Source organism: Argiope bruennichi, chromosome 4 (assembly GCF_947563725.1).
Source record: "Argiope bruennichi chromosome 4, qqArgBrue1.1, whole genome shotgun sequence".
Classification (NCBI taxonomy): Eukaryota; Metazoa; Arthropoda; class Arachnida; order Araneae; family Araneidae; genus Argiope; species Argiope bruennichi.
The window spans coordinates 20,689,517-20,710,788 of record NC_079154.1 but is presented as its reverse complement, the minus strand read 5'-3'; the positions used below and the strand labels follow the sequence as shown (position 1 = coordinate 20,710,788).

The following is a 21,272-nucleotide window of genomic DNA, read 5'->3' as shown; positions in this document are numbered from 1 at the left end:
AAACGAATGATATTTTTCCTTTCATTCTAATTAATATAAAATATGCTAAAGTAAAATATTACAATCCCAATATTAATGAAGAAAAGCAGACGATATTTTTTCCAATATAATTGAAAAATCAAATGTGTATCAATTATAATACGACAATATTCAATTTGCATCGTACGATATTATTTCTTACGCATAACTGAAAAAAGATTTACAAACGATTATTAATTTCTTAAAATATGTTTCAATAAATTTTTAGTTATTGCTGACTGATAAAATCTTTTGGTATTTTCTTAATAAGTTCGGAGCTTTTCAAAAATATATTTTAAACTTTATTTCATTTTTTATAACATTTGTTATCTTAATATTGTTTATTTTGGAATAAATACTGAACTATGCGATAGCAGTTAAATTATCATCTATGGTTGCTTCAATGTGCAATATTTGATTGTTTTTATCAAATGATTGAAAGGAATTTGAAAACATTAACTTAGATCATAAGGAATCCACCTTTGCTTTCCGAGGAAATGATATACAGTGGCTCAAACAATGGAGAATACACTTTATTTTTACTTGATAAATTCGACTAGGAAATTTATTAAGTTGTGTAGTTTTTATTTTTTAATATTAACCTCAGGAGATCAAATAGTTCGTCGGGAATATTGATTATATCTGATTTCAAATAAATCCCTTATATTTTATAACTTCATGCCCATGATCCCACCAAATTGTTTGATATTGTTACGAACCTGCGATGCGGCTTCCCAGCATAGCTGGTTCCATAGGAGAACCCAGATCTTGGCGACAAATTTGGCGACTTGGCGACGAATTTGGCAACTTTCGCGCCAAAATAGATTATACCCGAAACATCGAGAATTTTCCCGATTCCTCCAGTAGGAACGGAGATACGCCTCGAACGTTCCTGATTGGTTGAGAGGCTTCTAGCCCCGCCTCCTGAGACCTATAAAAGGAGCAGCCTGTAGCTGCCGGAGTAGAGTCGAGCATTATACTGCAAGAAATCTGCCGACAATTCCCAAGAACCGTCAACACCTTCAGAAATAACTATATCCAAATCTCGCCATATGCCAAAGATGAAAGAGATAAGATTCTCACCCTCCTAGATGAAAAGAATCAAGAATATGTTCTCTCTGAATCTTTTGAAGACCGCCCACTTAAAATCATCATCAAGGGTCTCCCAGTCAACATGGAAAGTAGTGTAATCAATGAAGAACTTAGAGAAAGGAACTTACACCCATTAAGAATCTCCCAGCTGAGAAATTATCGTGAGAAAACCCTCTACCCAATTTTCATGGTTGAACTAAAAAGGACTGAATCTGTTCAAGATATCTACAACCTGAAATCAATAGCTTTTCTAAAGATCAGAGTTGAAACCTACAGAAAAAGAAACAAAGCCACGATGTGCTACAACTGTGCTAGTTTTTATCATAGTGCAAGAAACTGTAAATGCACCCCCAGATGCATCAAATGCAACGGCAAGCACCCTACAAATAGATGTGACATAAAAGAAAAGATAGAAGAACCTGTCTGTATCAACTGACACCAAGCTGGACACCTCGCCTCTTGGCGTGGATGCAAATCCTACCCAGTGATCAAAATTAATCCGGTGATAAGAAAATCCTACGCAGATGCTGCAAAAAACAAGTTCAGTAATCATCAATCGATCGCTCCTGACCCACCCAAACAAGGAAACCCAACCACCCCTGAAAACATGCCTATTCAAGATCTCTTGGATTCACTAAGAGAAATCAAGTCTATGCTGGCGGAATTTCCTGGCCTTCTCAATGCAGCGAAAAAGATCAAAGTGGCTAAGACAAAAGAAGAAAAGAAACTCATCTTAATTAATGCCCTGTTAGAATAATCACCCAGCTCTTCTCTCTTGCAGCGCTGTTACGCCTCCCTTAACCTCGCCGTCTCCTGATTGGTCCTGACAAGTTTCTCCCAGTATCCTGCACCTGATTGGCTCCTGGCTACTAATCTGAACCCCGAAAACCAGTGCTCCCTTCTCCTGGCCTCACTCCTGTGGTGTCATCTTAATAATCTCTCATCATCTACTAGTACCTTGAACTAATAAGAACATTTTTATTCACCCCAAAGTTTCATTTCTTGTTAGATTTACGGATGGTGGGGCCTGCGGCCCCAATGAGCCGTAATTCCTCTCAACAAGGAGTAGAGTCGAGAACCGGGAGCGGTGAATTGAGAAGAAGTCGGAAGCGGCAGAGCAGAGGAGTGGCGAGTCGAGTGGTGAATTGGAGTCGTGACCCAGTAGTGGTGAACGGACGGTGAATTGAGTCGTGGACCAGTGGAGTCGAAGAGTAGTCGGAAGCGACGCTGAAGAACTATTCTTCCAGGGACTAGCGGAGCAGCGACGGTGTAGAGCTGCTGTGTATACTGTTGAATACTGCTGTGTATACTGTTGTATGCTGCTGTGCATGCTGTTGTATGCTGCACGTCTCGGCTGAAGATAATCGTCTTCTGTGCTGTATATAGTTGTCATCTTTGTGCTGTCCTGTGTATCTTCGTGTAAATAAACGTTGTTGTTTTATTTTCTACTGCTGATTGAGTGTTCTCCACACCATATAACTCCCACTATCCAAACGAACCCCGGAAATTTCGTAACAATATTAATTCCATACTAGATTTATTTATTATGTATATGAACTTTTTTAACTGAGACCTTTCGCATGATATTGAAGCTCTAAAGAAAGCATGACATTGAAGAAAAGTAAAAACTTACATTTCTATTTCATCTATCTTCTAAATTTTACGATTCTGTAACATTTTTTTTTTATTCGTCTTGTAAATTACACAGATACTAAACTGAAACCGTTTTTCCTTAACAATGGAAGGAAATATTTGATGAAATAATAAAAATGGTTTGAATTTCACGGGAACAATGCAATCCATTAATGAAAATTAGAGAAATAGATTTTATAAATTAGTCAAAATTCAGGAAAAATTTCCGCGACTGTTAAATTGGTATCATTGAAAAGACAATTTTCATGGAAACAGTGTAATCCATTATTGAAAATTAGTAGAAAAAAAATTGAAATTAATCAAAATCAGGAAAAATCCATGTACTTATTAAATTACTATCATTAAAGAGACAATATTTTTAAAATTATGAAATGATGCAAAATTCATTTTTGCACAATAATATTTTCAGAAATTATCACAAAAAAAAGCCGAAATTCCACTTAGTTTTTAATTACTTAAAATTTAAAAAAATATCCTGGAGATGCACATTTTCTACAAAATATATATGTGCCAAGTTTAATAGCTCTAAGTCAAATAGTCCGGCCGGTAGAACGCCAATACATTTTCATCTTTATTACTAGCAATTAAGTATTAAACGCAGTTGAGTCACATTATTATGACCACCATGCTGGTTGTCATAATCATAGTTGCGGCCAATTATATGTAAGACCGAGAAACCTGATTGTTGGAAGGGATATAATAGTGGTTTCAAGTACGTGTTCGCATAGCAGTAGTTGCTGTAATGGGTAAGTCGCACGATTATGAAATAAACATCGGGTACAGAGTACGCGGCAACAACATTTCTGAATCCACAGCTTTCGTGAAGTATTCACAAAGTTAAACACATAAGTATTGTACAATAAATAGAAGAAACAGAGGGTGTGCAGTCCAGGCGTGCAAACTGTGGGGTCCTAAGGGCCATTAATAAAAAAGTTGATCATTACTTGCCGAGCCTGGTTAGGAGTGATCGACGTACTATAACGTCAATACATGGACAGTCCAAATGAATCAAAAATGCACCAGAAAGTTATCATGAACAACAGTTCAACGCCTTTTATTGCATATTGGCCTTTGCTGCAGTCGTTTGATTTCAGCACCCATGTTGTCGCAAGAAATGTCATGCAACGGCGTTACAATATAACATTGGACAATAAAAAAAGGGCTCCCCCCCCCCCTTCCGTATGAGTCTCGTTTTTTTCTGCATCAGATCGATGGACACTAGCGTATTCGCCGAGAGACATCAGAAAATAAATTTCCAGAATCCTTGCTAGGGAACAAATCAGTTGGAGAAGTCAGTGTAATGGTGTGGGGGCATGCTTTAGATCCATTAATTTCTGTGCAAGGTACTCTAAATAGCTTCGTGTGCTTATTCATCCTTGCCAATCGGGCACACTGGCAATTGTATATTCTGAGAATGATAATGTGTTTCTATAGGATAATGCTACATCCCACGTATCCGCGCATGGTTCGAAAAGCAGGAGGAAGAGTTTTAATTACTATCCTGACGTCCAAATTCCTCAGATCTAAAACCCTGTTAAAATTTATAGGATCTCGATCGGCAATCACATCAGACAGAAGGCCTTACATCATGAAATCTTCATGATTTAAACGGTTTTTGGAGTTCTATCTCGGGTTCGAGGCTATCTCCTTCCTGTTTAGATTTAAGTTTGGTAGATATGCCCTGGACTGGAGCGAGTCAAGAAATTAGCTGTTTCACAACCTCCGATAGACAAGGCCAGAACACTTACGTCACAGAAAGTCATGACGTCGTCCCGAGAGGTTACACGAGTAGGGATCGAGGGAAGAATTTCACCCTTATCAAGTTTACTGATAAGAAATGAACTCTATGAACTCTTCCCTTCCCACGCCATTTTTCAGCCAGTTTCCCATTTGTATTTGAGTAAACAGAAAGCGCCTTTTCTTATTTGCAAGAAAAATCATTTGGTTTACTAAAAATAAGTAATAGATATGCCTTTGATCTGTTGTGTTCCAAACTGTAATGGAAATTACAGGAATGGCACAAGAGTAAGTGTTTTTGCCTTTCCTAAAAATAGAAAGAAATGGTTAAGTGCCATACATCGTGAAGGATTTTATCCGACGCAGCATAGTAGGGTAAGCTCATTTAATTATTTTAAAGTAATGCCAAATGTTTCTAAATGAAAAATCATTTATTCTCACTTTAGAAATTTAACAGCTTAATAATATCCATTATTCGTGATTTTAATCAAGTGCATTATAAAAAGAATTATTTCATAAAATGCTGTAATGTAGGCAGTATTATTGTCAATAATAATTATAATATTTGCCATAATTATGTTTATATGCTTTGTTTACTATTATATCTATAATTACGTTTACATAGTTAAATTTTATTACATAACATAAGCAGCACATTTCTTAAGTAAATTTGAAAAAAATTTTGGAATATCATTCATAAAGAAAACAAAATTTTATTCGTGAATATTGAATTAAGTTCTGGTCCTGAAATTGCATTGTCTGTTGTAATAAATGATTTATTAGAGGTGTCAGCTTTTATTGAAAAAACAAGCCTGTCAAATATTTCTTCTTTACCAATAAAAGTCAATAACATAAACAATTTAAATGAAATATTAGAGCATCTGCTAGAAATGAAGACAAATAATTCATTGCTGAATTCAGATATCATTTCCCAGATTCATAGTTTCATGGATAATTTAAATATAACTCAAGAAAATTAAATCAATATTATAGCATTTATTAAAGAGCAATCTGCCTTGATTATTCAAAATGAACATAGTAAAAGGTACTCCTCTGAAATGATGATATTCTGTTCATTATTTTATTCAATGGCTCTGCATGCATATAAATTTGTCAGAAAGGCTGGCTATATTTTGTTACCTCATCCTGTCACTTTGAGAAATATATGCATACCTATCAACACTTGCCCTCAATCAGAGCAGAACGAATTGTATTTCTTAAGGTACATTAAGCAGAAATTACAATTTGTAGTATCTGCAGATAAAAATATATGAGTCTTCAAATAGATGAGATGCACATCAAACCCTACTTTGATTACAAAGGGGGAAATATATCAATTCAGAAAATGCCGCCACAAGTGTTATGACTTTCATGGTAAATAGTATTTCATCGTCATATAAAGATGTTGTTCACATTCTTCCTGAAAATAAAACAGCAGCAGACGCTTTACATACATTCAATAAGAAAATTATTATTGGATTAGAAAACATTGGTTTTAAAGTGATATGTGTAGTAACAGACAACAATTCAATCAATCAAAACTGACTTTTGTCTCAGTTTGATTCTCCTTCACGGTCATATTCAATTGTTTATCCTCATCCGGTAAATAACGAACGACCTCTTTTTTTCATGATCGATACTGTCCCTTTATTGAAGAATATTCGCAATAACTGGATCAATCATAAGAATGTTGTGCAAGTAAGTGTAAATAAGTGTATGTTTTACCCCAGAAAAACCATCAAAGAAACTATCTCAGAAAAAAATTCACAAGATTGTATTAAAAATGCTCTAGAAACTAATGATAATGTCATTCACTCTAATGAAATAATTCAGAGTTCTAGCAGTAAATCTGACAAAAAAGTTGATTTGAATACAGCATCCTTCAAAACATTAAAATTATTGCATGAAACTGAAAAGAATAACATCGTTAAATATGCATACAATTTATCATTAAAAGCATTGGAGCCCAATAATTAGAAAAACAAAAAGTCAAGTATTACTTAAAATTTTCAGTAAATTTATACCTGAAAGTCTAATGAATTTGGGAGAGAAATATGAGTTTCCACACTACAATGAAACATCAGAATATATAAGAATAATAAATAGATGGTGGGATATTGTTAGTGTAAAAACTCCATTCACAGGAATCCGTGAAAATAATGTATACAAAAAACCACTGATATCATCTGAAACCGACAAAAGATACACGTTTTTAGATGGATTATTGAACTGGTTGGAAGATTGGAAAAATAGAAATGTGATATCGGCATGCTAACAAAAGATATTATTTTTAATGATGTAGTGAATGAAGAACAAGTACATGATTATGGCGAATGCATTTCAGGATATAAACTAGAAGATGTTAATAGATTGGTAATTTGGTCAGCAATCAATCCGTTATTAGGTCTGTAATCAATGGATTATTGAATAATTAAATGACAGTTTGAAAAGATCTTCTAAAACCGAAAAGGAAAGAAAACTACAAATTTAGAAAAGATATTTCTAACAAAGTAATGATAAAATATATAGTTAAAAAAGAAAGCTCTTCTAATGTTTCAAAAATGTATTTGATTTTTTTTTTCTTGCTATTTTCTTGGAGTTGACGCCACGACAAATATTCAGAAAACCATTTTTGTATGGAATTGTTTTGAAATTAATCAACAAAAACATTGCAAGTGTATTTTTATATTATAATTTTAAAATTTATGTACCATATGTGAAAAAGAATTTTTGAAATTTTCTAATCAAAAATATTTCGCAACAGATATAATTTTTAATGATTTAGTGAATGAAGAACAAGTACATGATTATGGTGAATGCATTTCAGGACATAAACTAGAAGATGTTTATAGACTGGTAATTTGGTCTGCAGTCAATGCATTATTGAATAATTAAATGATAGTTTGAAAAACTCTTCTAAAACTGGAAAGGAAAGAAAACTTGATAAATTTAGTAAAGATATTTCTAACAAAGTAATGATAAAATATATTGTTAAAAAAGAAAGCTCTTCTAATATTTCAAAGATTTATTTGATATTTTATGAAGTGTCAATAGAATAGAATACTGTTTCGTGTCTATCGGGGATTGCGGCTGTTTACTCGTCTGGTTTTGTGTCGAAGGCATGGGTGGGTGTCGTCATGAGTTACGTGATGCTCTATTATTCTTATGGTCACAGATGCCTGTCGCTACCTTCGAAGCGCTCATTGAGTCAATGCCCCACTATTTAACTGCTGTTTTAGCTGCAGGACCATTCATTTCCATTAGAGGAGGCTATTTCATCTATTAAATAGATAGTCATAGTAATATGACTCGATTGTGTAGAAGCTCTAAGTTATTCTTTTCAAAGTATCTGTAATTTTCTGTCTGCTCCCTTATAGTTTAAACTTGAAATTAAAGTAGAAATGATAAAACATCAATAAATACTTAAGCTTTCTTACTAAAATTAAACACATTTTTTTAAAAATATGACAACATAATATCGAATCTTCCAACATTAACGTCTTATGCATACCACAGAATATTTTTTTATTATTCATAGAATATCTCAAAGAATTATTCAATAAAAAATTCTCTGATTCATCATGAAATTGAGTTTTTAGTTTTACGTTCAAAAGGATTTAAATCAGGTAAGTAACATTTTATTTTATTTCAGTCCATAAATATATTTCTGAAAACAATTATGGAGACTGAATTTTATACAGTCCTTAATCATGTTAATACGACATGTTAATCATATCCAATAAATAATCGTGAGAATCTAACGTTTCAATTTTCTGTGATCAAATCTGACTGAATTACAGCGCGGTTATAATTAAAGTGACCCTATTCAGAAATCTCCAGAACCCGTTCTATCTTTTGAATTTTGATTAAACTTGGTATATAGATTATATAAACCATGAGGAAAAGATTCAATGATATAAAATATAGTTCAAATTTTGACCGTTAGGGGAATCGTGGCCCTTAAAGAAGGAAAAAAATCTGTCAGAATCATTAAAATTTATTAAGTTACAGAATGGAATGTGCTCAATGTGAGTTCCATTGATATCAATTACGTGCTGAAAGCACATTATAGCGTGTTCAACGCTAGCATGGAGAAACTCTCGAGAAATTTCAGAAACATGGTGTATAGTGCTTGTTTTTAACTCAAGTAAAATTGTAATTCCTCTTCCATAAAACGGTCTTTTAGGAATCCCCGCAATCAGAAATCACGAGGATAAATGAGGAGGGGAGGCTCTGCATATTACACAATTTTCGTCAAAATTACCATGAAGCTGTTTTTTGACTTGGCTTCCAATGTGGGTTGTTGCTTCATCTTGCTTGAAGACAGTGGTCTACAGACTTTGCCGTTCGTGTAAAGCAGGAATGACTTACTGTCGAAGAAATTCACTATACCGTGCACTCGTGACAGAGCTCGTTTTAAAATCTTGAGGAGTGAGAATTTCAAAGAGAAACGGACGGAGAATAAAATCAGGAGTAAATCCGCATCATAGAGTCACGTAATCAGAATGCAATGGTTGTTGGTGCAGGACATTAGGAGGTGAAGCATCCCATATGCAGCAATTTTGATTATTCACAGCTCCATCTAAAGAAAAGTGCTCTTCATCTGACTATAGAATTCGCCAAGGTCACGCGTCATCAACTTCCTTTCTTGCCAAAAATCGGCAAGCAAATTCATAGCATGTTTAGAGATCTTAAGGTGCAGAATTTGCACCACGTGGATCTTTTAAGAATTTCCCGGCAGCACACTCAAGTTTCCAGTCTCTTCAAATTTCATAATCATCTTCTTCGAACCATTCTTCGACACGGCCCCTTTTCGCAATTCCTTTAAATGACTATATTCACGCAATGCAGCTAACCTATTGCTGCCGTTTCGATGAAATAGTTTTTCCACTAAAGCTGGATCTTTCTTCTGTAAGGACATCATTAACAATGACAAAGGTACGCAGAATATTTTCAGTCTCTGACTGCAAGTCTCTTAATAGGTTTGACTAATCTGCATAAAAAAATTTTTTTTAAAGCCATCTGGTGATTAAAATTTGAACTATTTTGTCATTGCAGAAATTTTACCCCCTCCACGGTCCATATAACGTATATACCAACTTTCGACAAAAACCGAGAAGCAGAACGGGTTCTAGAGGGTTCTGAATAGGGTCAATTATAAACACCCAGTATAAAGTTTTGAATATCATTTTAACACAATCAACAATTTCATTATTTTAGCGTATTTTCTTCAAGACGATCGATAGAGATGTCTAAAATCACACATTTTCATAGAACAGAGTAGTTCAAATTTTCATCAATCAATCAATTTTAGTCTGAAAAGAATATTTTTTATTAAAAATTTTAGCGTCTGAAGAATATTTGATTAAAAACTAACCATCTTTGGCGACTAGTTGGTTCGCCGAGATTAATGCTCGCTAAAATTTTCAATTAAATATTTTATGTAACTTGGGCCGGCGTTCTGGCATAGGGGTAGAGCATCTACCCCGTGATCGGGGCGTCCCGGGCTCGAGTCCCAGTTTGGGCATGGTTGTTCTTCCTGTTCTATCTGTGAGATGTGTGAATGTGCCCTCCTGTAAAAAGGGGTTGTGCAAGCGAATGAGTGATGCGTGAGTAGTCAAGTCGTACTCTTGGCCCAAGTTGATTCTACGATAAAAAATAAGAGGCACTCCCCCCTTAGGCTTAAATCGGCTGTCTTTGAACAGCGGACTTGTCCGTGGCAAGTGCCATAAGAAACAACAACAACATGTAACTTGGTATCTTAATAGCTTTTTCAAAAATATTTTTAGGTTTCAATTTTGATAATCATGTAATTCATATTATTATGGAAGCTTTATACATTCTCTGCATTCTATTATGTATCTCTCAAATTTTGTCAGTTCCCATAAAATTCGAGCTGTAAATTAAACTGGAAATAATTAAACTTCCATTAATACATTAAAATTTTTGCCGAAATCAAGAATGTTTTAAAAAAATGAGTACCGAAAGCAAAATTGTTTAGCATTGAAGTTTTATTCGCACTAGAGAAAAATTTTCATAGCTTATACAATATCTGAAAGAATTATTCAGAAAACATTTCTCTGATTCCATCATAGAATTCAATTTTTAGTTTTTTTCTTTCAAAAGGATTTAAATCACATAAATAATATTTTATTTTGTTTCGTTCCGTTCAACAACTTTACTTCAGGACCTGGATAGCCTGGTCGGTAGAGCGTCGGATTCGCGTCCCTTAGGTTGCGAGTCCGAACCCCGCTGCTTGGTGGCTGACGCGCGTATAAATCTGTCGTGGTCACAAAGTCCTCCATGTCGAGAGTAATACCACTGGGGGTCCTGGATCAGGGGTGATCGTTCTCTGATTCAGGTCTAAATTACGATTTGTGGATGAGTGAATGAAAATGTGTAAAAAGTGTGGTGGCGTCTGTGCAGCTAAGTCGTTCTCTTGGCCCTAGATGGGGCTACTATTGAAACAAGAGACGCGCTCCCCCTCAGGCTTAAATCGGCTGTCTTCGAACAGCGGGCTTGTACATGGCAAGTGCCATAAGAAACAACAATAACACTATACTTCAAAAAAATTAGTAAATTTAAATTTTATACAGTTCTTTGACCCTAAGGAAACACAATATGCTTGACTCTACAACTTTTAAATAAATAAATGATAATAAAAGTTTCTATCTTCTGTGATCGAATCTGGACGAATTATGAAGTTTTGAGTATTATACAACTGTAAAACAATCAATATTTTTATAATCTTAGGGAAACTGCGGGCATTGATTGGCATTTCTTTGAGACGATCGATGGAGTGGTTTAAAATAGCGAGGTTTTATGAGATATTAACATTCACATTTTCTTAAGTTACTCAGTTTTAATCGCCATAAAGTGGACCTTTCTTTTCATATAAAATGTTTCCTTTTGGCAATGAGCTGGTTAACTGAGAATATTGGTTATGCTTAATTTTCTTTAAATGGTATAGATATACATGCCCGTGATTCTACCAAATTATCAGTTTCTAAAGCCGTGTTATTTTTAATTTCTATTACATACGCTCTGTTTGTTTATGTTATGTTTGAGATTCACACTGACTACCTGAAATGATAATGCAGACCTCGAAATGGTCGTAATGGTTTAATGTAATTTGTGCTCTATTTAAAGTCTTTAATGCCTGAGTAAGTTGGTATTTGTTACATGACCCACAAAAAAACTTTTTACAATCAACTTTCAGGCCTTCCCAGAAAAATGAACTGTTTATTCGTTCAAGGATTTTTTTGGGTCCCATATGACGTATTACTCTTGACCATGTTGAGTCATGTGATCATGACTGTTAAAAACAGAGGCAAGAGTCAATTATAGAACCACATTCCACCTACACCTAGGCATTACCAACTATCCAATAATATCCCCGAGTATTTTAACGTTATGGAAAATAAACCCATCAACTTCTTAATAATTACCCTTTCCTCTTTAGCAAGCTTCCAAGTAATGACTAAATCGGCACAATCGGTAATCACTAAATCACACAATTCTTGGAGCGAAACTTTCCAACCATTATACTTCCTTTCATTGCATAAATTGTTTTTCCCGTTCTCTCTCAGCAGTTGAACCTATTTTATTCAAATTAGAAATAATTTCTTTTTGGTATTCAATATTATCAAAGTTAACCAGTATTTCCAAGTGAATCCACATTACTGTGTGTCCACGACAATAACACTGCCAGACAATCGTCTATGTTTACGGCGGGCGTTATAGAAACAGGTTACTGTAGGAAGAGTTCATTTCGCAGAGGTAGAAATTAATTCAAGTTTCTTACATTGGCACGTTTAGCGCCAAATTGGCGATATTTGGTATTATTGCATTTAATTTTTGAAAACAAATTTAAAAAGTAATTCACTAAGCTGAAAATCATTTGCATAATCGGAATATTGAAAATATCTGGCATTCCCGTCATATGTATACAAAGAACAAAACAAATAAAATAGAAAAACTGAATAGTTATTTGTAAGTCTAACGATTGCACAAGAAGAAGAAAAATAATTAAGAAGTAAAATCTTCCATGACAAAGCATTAATCGTCTTCATTTCATTTGTTTTAATTTTATGCAAGTTATTAATGTCAAATTTTTAAAAATCAAACTTTGATTTGTAACTTATTTTCATTATGCACAAACGTTTTACAGCATAATTAATTTCGCAACTTAAAGGAATGGACTTAAAGGAACCCAAATAAATAAGCCCAACATAGCTTTACATTATTCTACGAAAAACGCGGTTAAAGTTTATTTTTGTATTCCAGATTACCATTTATTCATTTCCCCCGGCTTGAAAAAAATACAATTATTTCAAAGAAAAATTTTTCTTACAAATTGTTAATTCAAATAACAGAGTGATAAATGAGCTTTTCCTTTCAATGTATATGAGTAGACATGAGCTCGAAGCAATAAAGGATTCAAATTCCTGCATGCATTTTATCATTTCGGGGTTGAAAATTCCTTACTACCAATGTTCTTCACATTTCTATTCAAAGCCCATCAACGCCGTTTGAGAAAACTTATCTGCTACCGTTTTATTATCACAATCAGTGGCACCTGAGTAGAAAGGAATCTCGTTAAATACTTTAATCCTTCTAACTCACATTAACGTGCATAAATTTTTAGATTCTTGGAATCATAGTTAAGAAGGAAAGCTATTGAAACAACAGGGAGGCGAGAAAACAAGCCTGAATAAATGACTATTTTTCTTTATTTTATTGAAAAAAAAGTAATGCGCTCGCTACCCATAATATAATATTTTCTTCATACCATTATATAGTTGAATAATATTTCACAATAAAAATTTAATAGAATTACTTCTTAACAATTGCATATACTCATTCAATTCCAGAAAAGAAATTAAATCGTCTTAATCTTTAAATATTTTCATATAGCATAATAGAATCGCTATTTTTTATTTCAAAGTAATTCTTTTTTCTTTTAAAACTATAAATACAATTTCTCATAATTATTATTTAACACTAAGAGCAAAAGGTTAAAACAACGGGTTTTTTTTTCTCTTCTTTTTATCTTGACAATGATTGTGATAAGAGATAACTGAATTATACCTGTAGATTTAAGGAAATTATTCAATAATTTCAATGAAGATAAAATACTGAATTGTAAAATATACTTCTTTAAAAAATAATGAAATTCAAAGCTCACTGCAAGAACTTTTTTTAACAAATTTTCAATACACTTTTCAAATAAAGAATTCAAAATCAATAAACAATTAATTTTGCTAATACAAACACAGCTGAGTATAATTTGCTTTAAAAGTTTCAATTGTTTATTTTTTATAAATATGATCTGAAATGGATTTCTATATTTTCCAGTTCCATATATCGATTAATTCAAAAGTCCTCCAAAACACAATATCAGGTCTTTCGATGAGAAATTTTCTTTTATTCACGCATTTCTTCCAGTGAAAATTCATTGAATGTAAAACTTTCCTCAACGATTCCTTATTCCAATGAAAATTCAACTTCTTTCTCAATACGGGAAGTAATTTTCTTAAAGAAGGCACTTTCTTTTGCTGGACATAAAAATCTTGAATTGTTTGCCGAATTTACGCATTTGTCGAAGTCGTCAATTTCACAATTTCGGTGAATAGGCCTTTTACGGTGCTTTCCAGAAGTACTCAAAACCTCCGTTTTGTCCAGTGTTGAAACTTCATTTTTAATTTTCCTAATAGTGAGTTCCGACACTCCAGTCGCCTGAGCAGCTCTTTTCATGGCTTGTGGAAGAGGAACTTTCAAAGATTTTGCTGCAGCTTCTTACGAGCAAAACTCTGCAACATTATGCACAATTTTACGTGTTTGTTATTTTAAAGTCTGTCTTTTCTTGAATCGAAAAGGCATTTTAAAGGATGTCAAAATTTAAGAGACAAAAAAAATTATTAAATAATGAAATGCAGTTAATATTAACCAAAGAAAATATTAATAAAATGTATAAGAAGTAAGCTAAGCGAATATAAAGATACGTGCAACTGCGACTAAAGCGAGAAGACGAATGAGCAACAGGTTTTCTTTTATCGCTTCCCATTGACGCCAAGAAAAAGAATACCCCCCCCCCCTTGAAACTTCTGTCCTATTACACCCATTCAAAATGGATCTTCCCTATCGAAACCTGTTTCTATAACGCCCACCGTAAACATAGACGATTGTCTGGCAGTGTTCTTGTCGTGGACAGACAGTATTAATTTCCGATTTACATACTACTTCTGAAACTACACTCAGACTACGGGAGTTCTGAACAAGAAAATGTTTGCTATTCTGAGCCTCTCATAGCATATTTGAAACATCCGGTGGAAGCAACATATATTTCTTCAACCTTGGTAAAGAGCACAACGCCTTGCTAGTGCTCCACATTCACTCGATTACCAGTCACAAAACCTATAGGAACAAGTATAAAAGAGCATTTAACAGCTGAAACAAAAAAATTCCTTTCTTTCAAGTAAATATTAGAAGTCCTGATCAATTGAAATATCTGGGACAAATTCCTTTTTGACAACTGTAATTTCGGTTCCCGAATCCATTAATGCATGGATTAGCTGACAGCCTACACTTGTAAATGCCATCTCTAATTCATTAAACTTATCAGCGATAAATTTCCTAAGGACAACTTTCCCCGATAAATATACTCTTGAAGATACTGTTTCAATTTTTTTTTCAGGTTCTTGGCTAAAATATTTTTCACATTCAATCTTTTATTTTCCGCTCTCTTTTCACTATTATCTAGTCGTGAATACTTACCGGATTCCCAGGGGAAACTGGTCAACCTCTTAAATTCTGTACCTTTTTGTTTGCCCTAGACAACGAATTTGCTATTTTTCCCTTTTTTATCGTTGGATGATTATTTTCCGAAATTATTGTAAAAGCTTTCGGGTTCCTATTTTTCCCTGTTGTCTCTCATATGTCTTCCCTTTAGAGGCATAACCGGATGAATTAGGTAAACGTCACCGTTTACCTAATTCATTCCGGTCCTCTTGCAACATACCAATACGAGTTGTCATTTCTGTATCCAGTATTTGAAACTTACCGCTTCGTTGGCGCTCTTTCTTACAATGTTGCAACCATGCGCTGACTTGGCTTCAGCGATTAAATTTATTGAGAAGCGGATAGCGAGAGAACGATCATGTAATGTTAACGGACTCAGAAAATTTTTTCGGGAGAAATATCCACGAGGCAGCTCTAATCGATAACATTTCGCTAAGATGCTTAAAAGTGCTTAATTTTTGCATCCATTTCACACTACGCACTTTGTCGTTTGATTTTAAATAAGATTATAGTCCACTTGTTAAAAAACTGAAACAAACAAGCCCAAACTTATGATAATTTCGTACCAACAATATTTTAACAGTTGCAATATTCAACAGTTACATTATTTTAACTCATCGTCGCAAATTTCATTTGTTTCGATTTCTTCAATTTCCGAAAAGCGTTTGAGAGTTTTATTAAGAGTATCAAAGTTTTAGTTAAACAACAGTGTTTAGGAGCATTATAAAAATTATTGCCCGAAATAACCTCTGAAACAAGATAACCGAAACAACTAGATTGCAAGAATAAATTGTCAGCCAATTTTATTTTATCTTCATTCAATAATGAGAAAAATAATTCTGCGCCTAATAGAATATCTATTTTTTCAGGAATAAAAAAAATGATAGATCAGCTAGTTTAACTTCCCTAACTTAAGTTCGAAATATTTAATTTTTTAGAAGGTGTAAAGCTAGTTATATTGGGAACAATTAATAAATCTCTTTCCCAATGCAAATCATTATTTTCATTCGATAAAAGAGCAGATACTTTTTTTCTTGATATTTAATGACGTATCATTTAAACTGCAAATCGGAATATTTATTTTTTCTTTTTTCAATCCCAATAAATCTGCCGCGGAAGACGAAAGGAAAGAAGACTCACTGGCGGTGTCAAGAACGCCTCTTAAGGGTTTAAATTTTCCCCCATGCATCTCTTGACATATATTATAGCTATATTTATAAAAATGCTCTTATATCCGTTACAGAAAAACGAGGGTTTTCTGGCACCTGCTTATCAACTGATTGTGATTTATTAATTTGAGGATTCCTTTTCAGAAAGTGCGTAGGCGATGCGAGTCTGGTTTCACTCGCACGATTATTATGAGTATTTGGCATGATTGACGGCGTAGAATATTTATGAAGGGAAGTATGATGATCTAATTTCTTTTTACAAACGAAATCAGAACTTTTTAGAGTTACATTTAGAAAATGGGTGAAATTCACAAACAATTTTTACAAAGCCGATTTTTTAAAAAACTAAATCTAACATATTGGATAATTTCATTTCTTTAAATACATTGCAGCGATACAGCGCATGTGTTTGTATTGTACAAGCGATACACGACTTAGGAGATTTATCTGCTTTGACAAAGGATTTCGATCTATCAGCTTTATATTTAGAAGGAATATTAGTTTGAATATTATTTAAAATTTGGCATCTTCTTTTTAAGAATTCTAGAAAAGTATCGAATTCAGGCACTTTGTTATGTTTTAATGTTTATTCAAATTGTTTGTGAGTGTCTATATCTTATTTTCCGAGAATAATATTTAATAACAAAGCGTCGGATAATTTATCCCTTGCGAAATCTAAGATTTTTAATGATATAAGATTTTTTAAAATGGTATCCAATATATTGCGCAGATCCTTGCTTATTCATCCTTTAAAGGGATGAGGATTTAAAATGTTATTTATGACAGTTAACAATTATTCTTTTGTTTTCACAGCGTTGCTCTAAAGCTTTAATATAGAAGATAAGTTATCGTCAGCTGTTTTTATGATTTTGGCTTCTCCTTTCAGTGATCCATGTAAATAATGCAATTTTTCATTTTCAGAAAGTTTACATTTTTCACTAATTGGGCTATTAAATTGAGTTTTGAATAAATTCCATTCTTCAAATTTTCCGCTGAAAAACGGAAGTGGAATTTTTGGAAGTTTGATGAACACCTTTTTAGGCTGATCACTAATAATAGAGTTATTAACATTTTGATTATGCACATAATCAATTTTTATAGTTTTTAATTTATTAAAAGAGGTTTTAAGGCTTACCTCTAATTTTTGAATGTCCTCATCAACTTCGAATAGAGAGGTTTCGATTTTCTGGAAATCTTTGGCGATTTTGTAGCAGTCATATTTTAATTCTTCGAATTTGTGTTCGATATATAACACAATGTCCAGTTGAGGAGATTAAAGCTCAGGAATGTCCATCTTGTTTTGTCCTTCAGTAAGGGTATTATTTAATATCGTAAGCTAGCTTTTGATGCTGCCACTCTTGCGATTAAGCGATATGATATCTGTCATATTTAGCATAATGAATTTATTAAATTCAATGATAATAATTATTCCATAGGATCTGGATGACCTCCGGTTCACTTAGGACCAAAATGTGCAGGAGGCGTAAATGAATGAAAACAGCAAACGCATTGTAAAAATGCGTTTTACTTTGTTGCGTGTTTTGCGAGACAGCTTCGGAAACTGTTCTGAGAAACTACATGGTTGCCAGGTTGGCGTAGTTACAGAACGCGCCAAGGGAACCGCCAAAGGTGTGATTTTACAAGTACGGAACAGTACGTACACATTTCGTATCAGAAATATTTAGTAATGTAAAAGTATTTTATTGAGGAAATCATTAAGACATAGTAGCTTCACGGTATATTTAATTTTTTGCAGCCATTAAACCCGGTGAACCAGCTGACTGTACCAAAGTACAGTTCATTTACTGAACTCGCGCTTTTGCGCATCTATCAGATTCCGTTTATTTAGTCAAAATAGGGATGGATGAAAGAAAAGATAAAAGGATGAGATGTTTACATTTAACTATAGGGTAAACTCAGACTATTCGCGTACTCGAGAATCGTAAAAATTGTTGATAACTTGTAATATTGCCAGAAAAAGGGCTAATTCATAACAAAATGCTTTAGAAAAATTTTTGTTTACTGTAAGAGGCTTAAACATCAAATTATTATGAATAAGTGGAAGATTTCTTTTCTTAAAATTTAGTGATTCGCTTTTTACATAATAATAATAATAATTTTGTTAAGTTAAACACTTTTTGTTATTGAATTTTTTGATAACATTTTGATTTTAACAACAGTAAATAATCTCGATCACATTTAATGATATTACATAGAACTCTTTTCGTGCAACTTCCGAAAGCTTTTTCGATTCTTAAACTTGTCATACAAGCAATGAATAAGCAATTTTAAGTTAAAATAAAATAGTACGGTTAGAAACCACCCGACAAAACAAAAACGGTTAGAAAAAACAAAACCGTGGAAACAAATTGAACGAAAAAGTATCTAATGGAGTGGAAACCAAGGTGGAAGAATTCCGAAAATGCGCTCATCCTTTCTTATATCACCCTTTAGCGAGGTAGAAAAGTCTAAAAGTAGTAGTCTTGGGATATTGAAACGAAAAGTACTTGCGATGTGGATATTGTCAAAAAATAACAAAAATATATCTGGCTCATATAAACACTACGAACATTTTAACAGGACAACTAGCATAGAAAAATTGAAAAAAGACGTTAAATATTATTAACATCATGATTCGCAATAATTAATTTAATAGTGAAGTCTGGTGTACGATTTTTAAATAACTGTTTAACAGTTTTGTTTGGCATAGGTTTGTCTTTTTGTGGTTTATTGGTAACAGAAATGTAACATCAACAAATTTAGACTGAAAATTTCTTGATAAACAAAAGGCACATGATTACGCCTTTGAAAGCAATTCAATATTAATACGTATATCGTATCCAAGAAAATATTACAAGGTATAGCAGGCCTAGAGAGCTAGCTACACATACCATAATATAATCGACAGAGAGCCAAGATCATACCGAAAGCAAATCATGATATTGTGGTAAAAGCTTATAAGTCAGTTAACAGCTACGCTACCCGAGCAATTGCTTTTGTATTGTGGTCATGTTACTGGGCTGCGAATCATAAGGTCCCAGGTTCTATCCTCGCTCCTACCAATACTCCTCAATATTCAAATTCCCCTCTGGTAAATAAAGAAAAAATCTAGCATTAACATTGAGACCACGTGATATTTACGTAATTGACAATCGGCTCCGCCCAAGAAGACCACGTGGTTAACTGAATTCTTAACAAAAAGTATCAGCAGTTTTCAAATGCTAAATAATCGAATACTTAAGTATAATCACAAATATAGAAGAATTTTAGCCATTCACTTTTTTTTACATAATCATATCTTGTTATTACACATCAAACTTATAAGAAAAATGCAACATGGGAACACTTTAACTATGTGAAGAGAAAGAAAAAAGAATACCCTCATATTATGCTAATCCACTTTCGTTTCTTTCACGAAACAAGATTGTTTTTTTAATGCATTCTCATCATTATTGAAAATGCATCGTAAAAGCTACGCATGAATTATCAAGACATTCAATTATTTTCTTTAACTCCTAAACAAACATTTTCTTGCCGATTTGAGAGGAACGTCACGGAGTTCTTAAACTCAAGGTTCTTAACCTCCGGCCATAACAAATGAATAGAGAAATGGCATGGCATTAAGATTACTTAGTAAGTGGTTGTGCTAAGATAATTAAAGGATTTACTCAGTTGGTAAAATATTATTAATAAATCAGGGAAAAAATTTGGTTTTCTTTCTCACCAGTGTTTAAGATAGCGCTTATGTATTTTATTATTATTTGAAATAAGACCGTGAATTTGCTGCTTCGTCTTTTCAATAGCCTTTCCTTGAACTAACGCTTTGCGACCAGCTTGTTCGACTAGATTATTAAATTTTTAAGCTGTTAATTAATTAAATTTTTAAACTGTTATTTAATTAAATAAATCGAAACAAATTATATCACGTGTAAATTAAAAAGAACATACAATACGAAATAAATGAGGAAGTGAAAATCGTACTTCGGGATCAATATTTAAAGATTTCTTTAAGCTTAATTTTAACATTAACAAAAGTACGCGATTGAATATTTTGATGGAAGAGTTTGAATTTCACCATAGCTATAGAAATTAATTGTTAAAAATCATATATTATATTTAAAAAATTTAAAAATAAAGAAAACATTGTACATAGATGAAACTGATACCATAAAAAAAGGTAATGTTTTGATTTTTAAGATAATGCAAACAACATTTTTGCCAGGCAATACTTATACTTTTGGAAAAAACGGTCATTAGTAAATAATAATAAATCGTTACAATTACCCATCAGACAATAGCTAAGCTCTTTTCGCGCTTAATTAAAGTTAGTTTTATACGCATTTTTTTATTATTATTATTTCTTTTACATTTTCTTTCCTGTGGCTGAATATAGTTTTTAGTGAACCCTATCCAGAGCATTTTTAATAACGTTTTGCTGCTCCATCAGTTAGCGAAGCGCTGAATTGAGTAGTAAAAACTTTTAATGAAGCAATCTTTTAAAGCATTCAATTTTTGTTTACATTTCACTATTGCCATTCGACATTTTGGAATAAAAACGATTTCTGTGCCGTGTGCGTTTAGCGTTTTATATGTAAAGAGATATTCTGGATATAAGAATTTTCAGTTTGTTTATGAAGTTCTTTCTCAGTTCATATTATTTAATGGTATATTTATATCTTTGTGTGTATGTGAAAAATGTTTACAGTGATTAATTGCTTTAGGATGATTCTATTGTATTTTAAGGTGGGTTTACACTCGGCCAGTAATAAGACGGCAAGTAAAACAACACATGTGCATAAAAGG

At 33.1% G+C, this 21,272-nt stretch overlaps 1 protein-coding gene across 1 annotated transcript in view; it reads right to left on the bottom strand.

Annotated features, from left to right (window-relative positions):
- Positions 1 to 1,896: 1,896 nt before the first annotated feature.
- LOC129966202 (serine/threonine-protein kinase haspin-like) overlaps positions 1,897 to 21,272 on the bottom strand; it is a 43,897-nt gene continuing 24,521 nt past the window's right edge. Inside the window, exon 9 of the mRNA XM_056080614.1 lies at positions 1,897 to 2,026. Within this exon, the coding sequence (XP_055936589.1) occupies positions 1,897 to 2,026 (130 nt within the window). The remainder of the gene's footprint in view (positions 2,027 to 21,272) is intronic.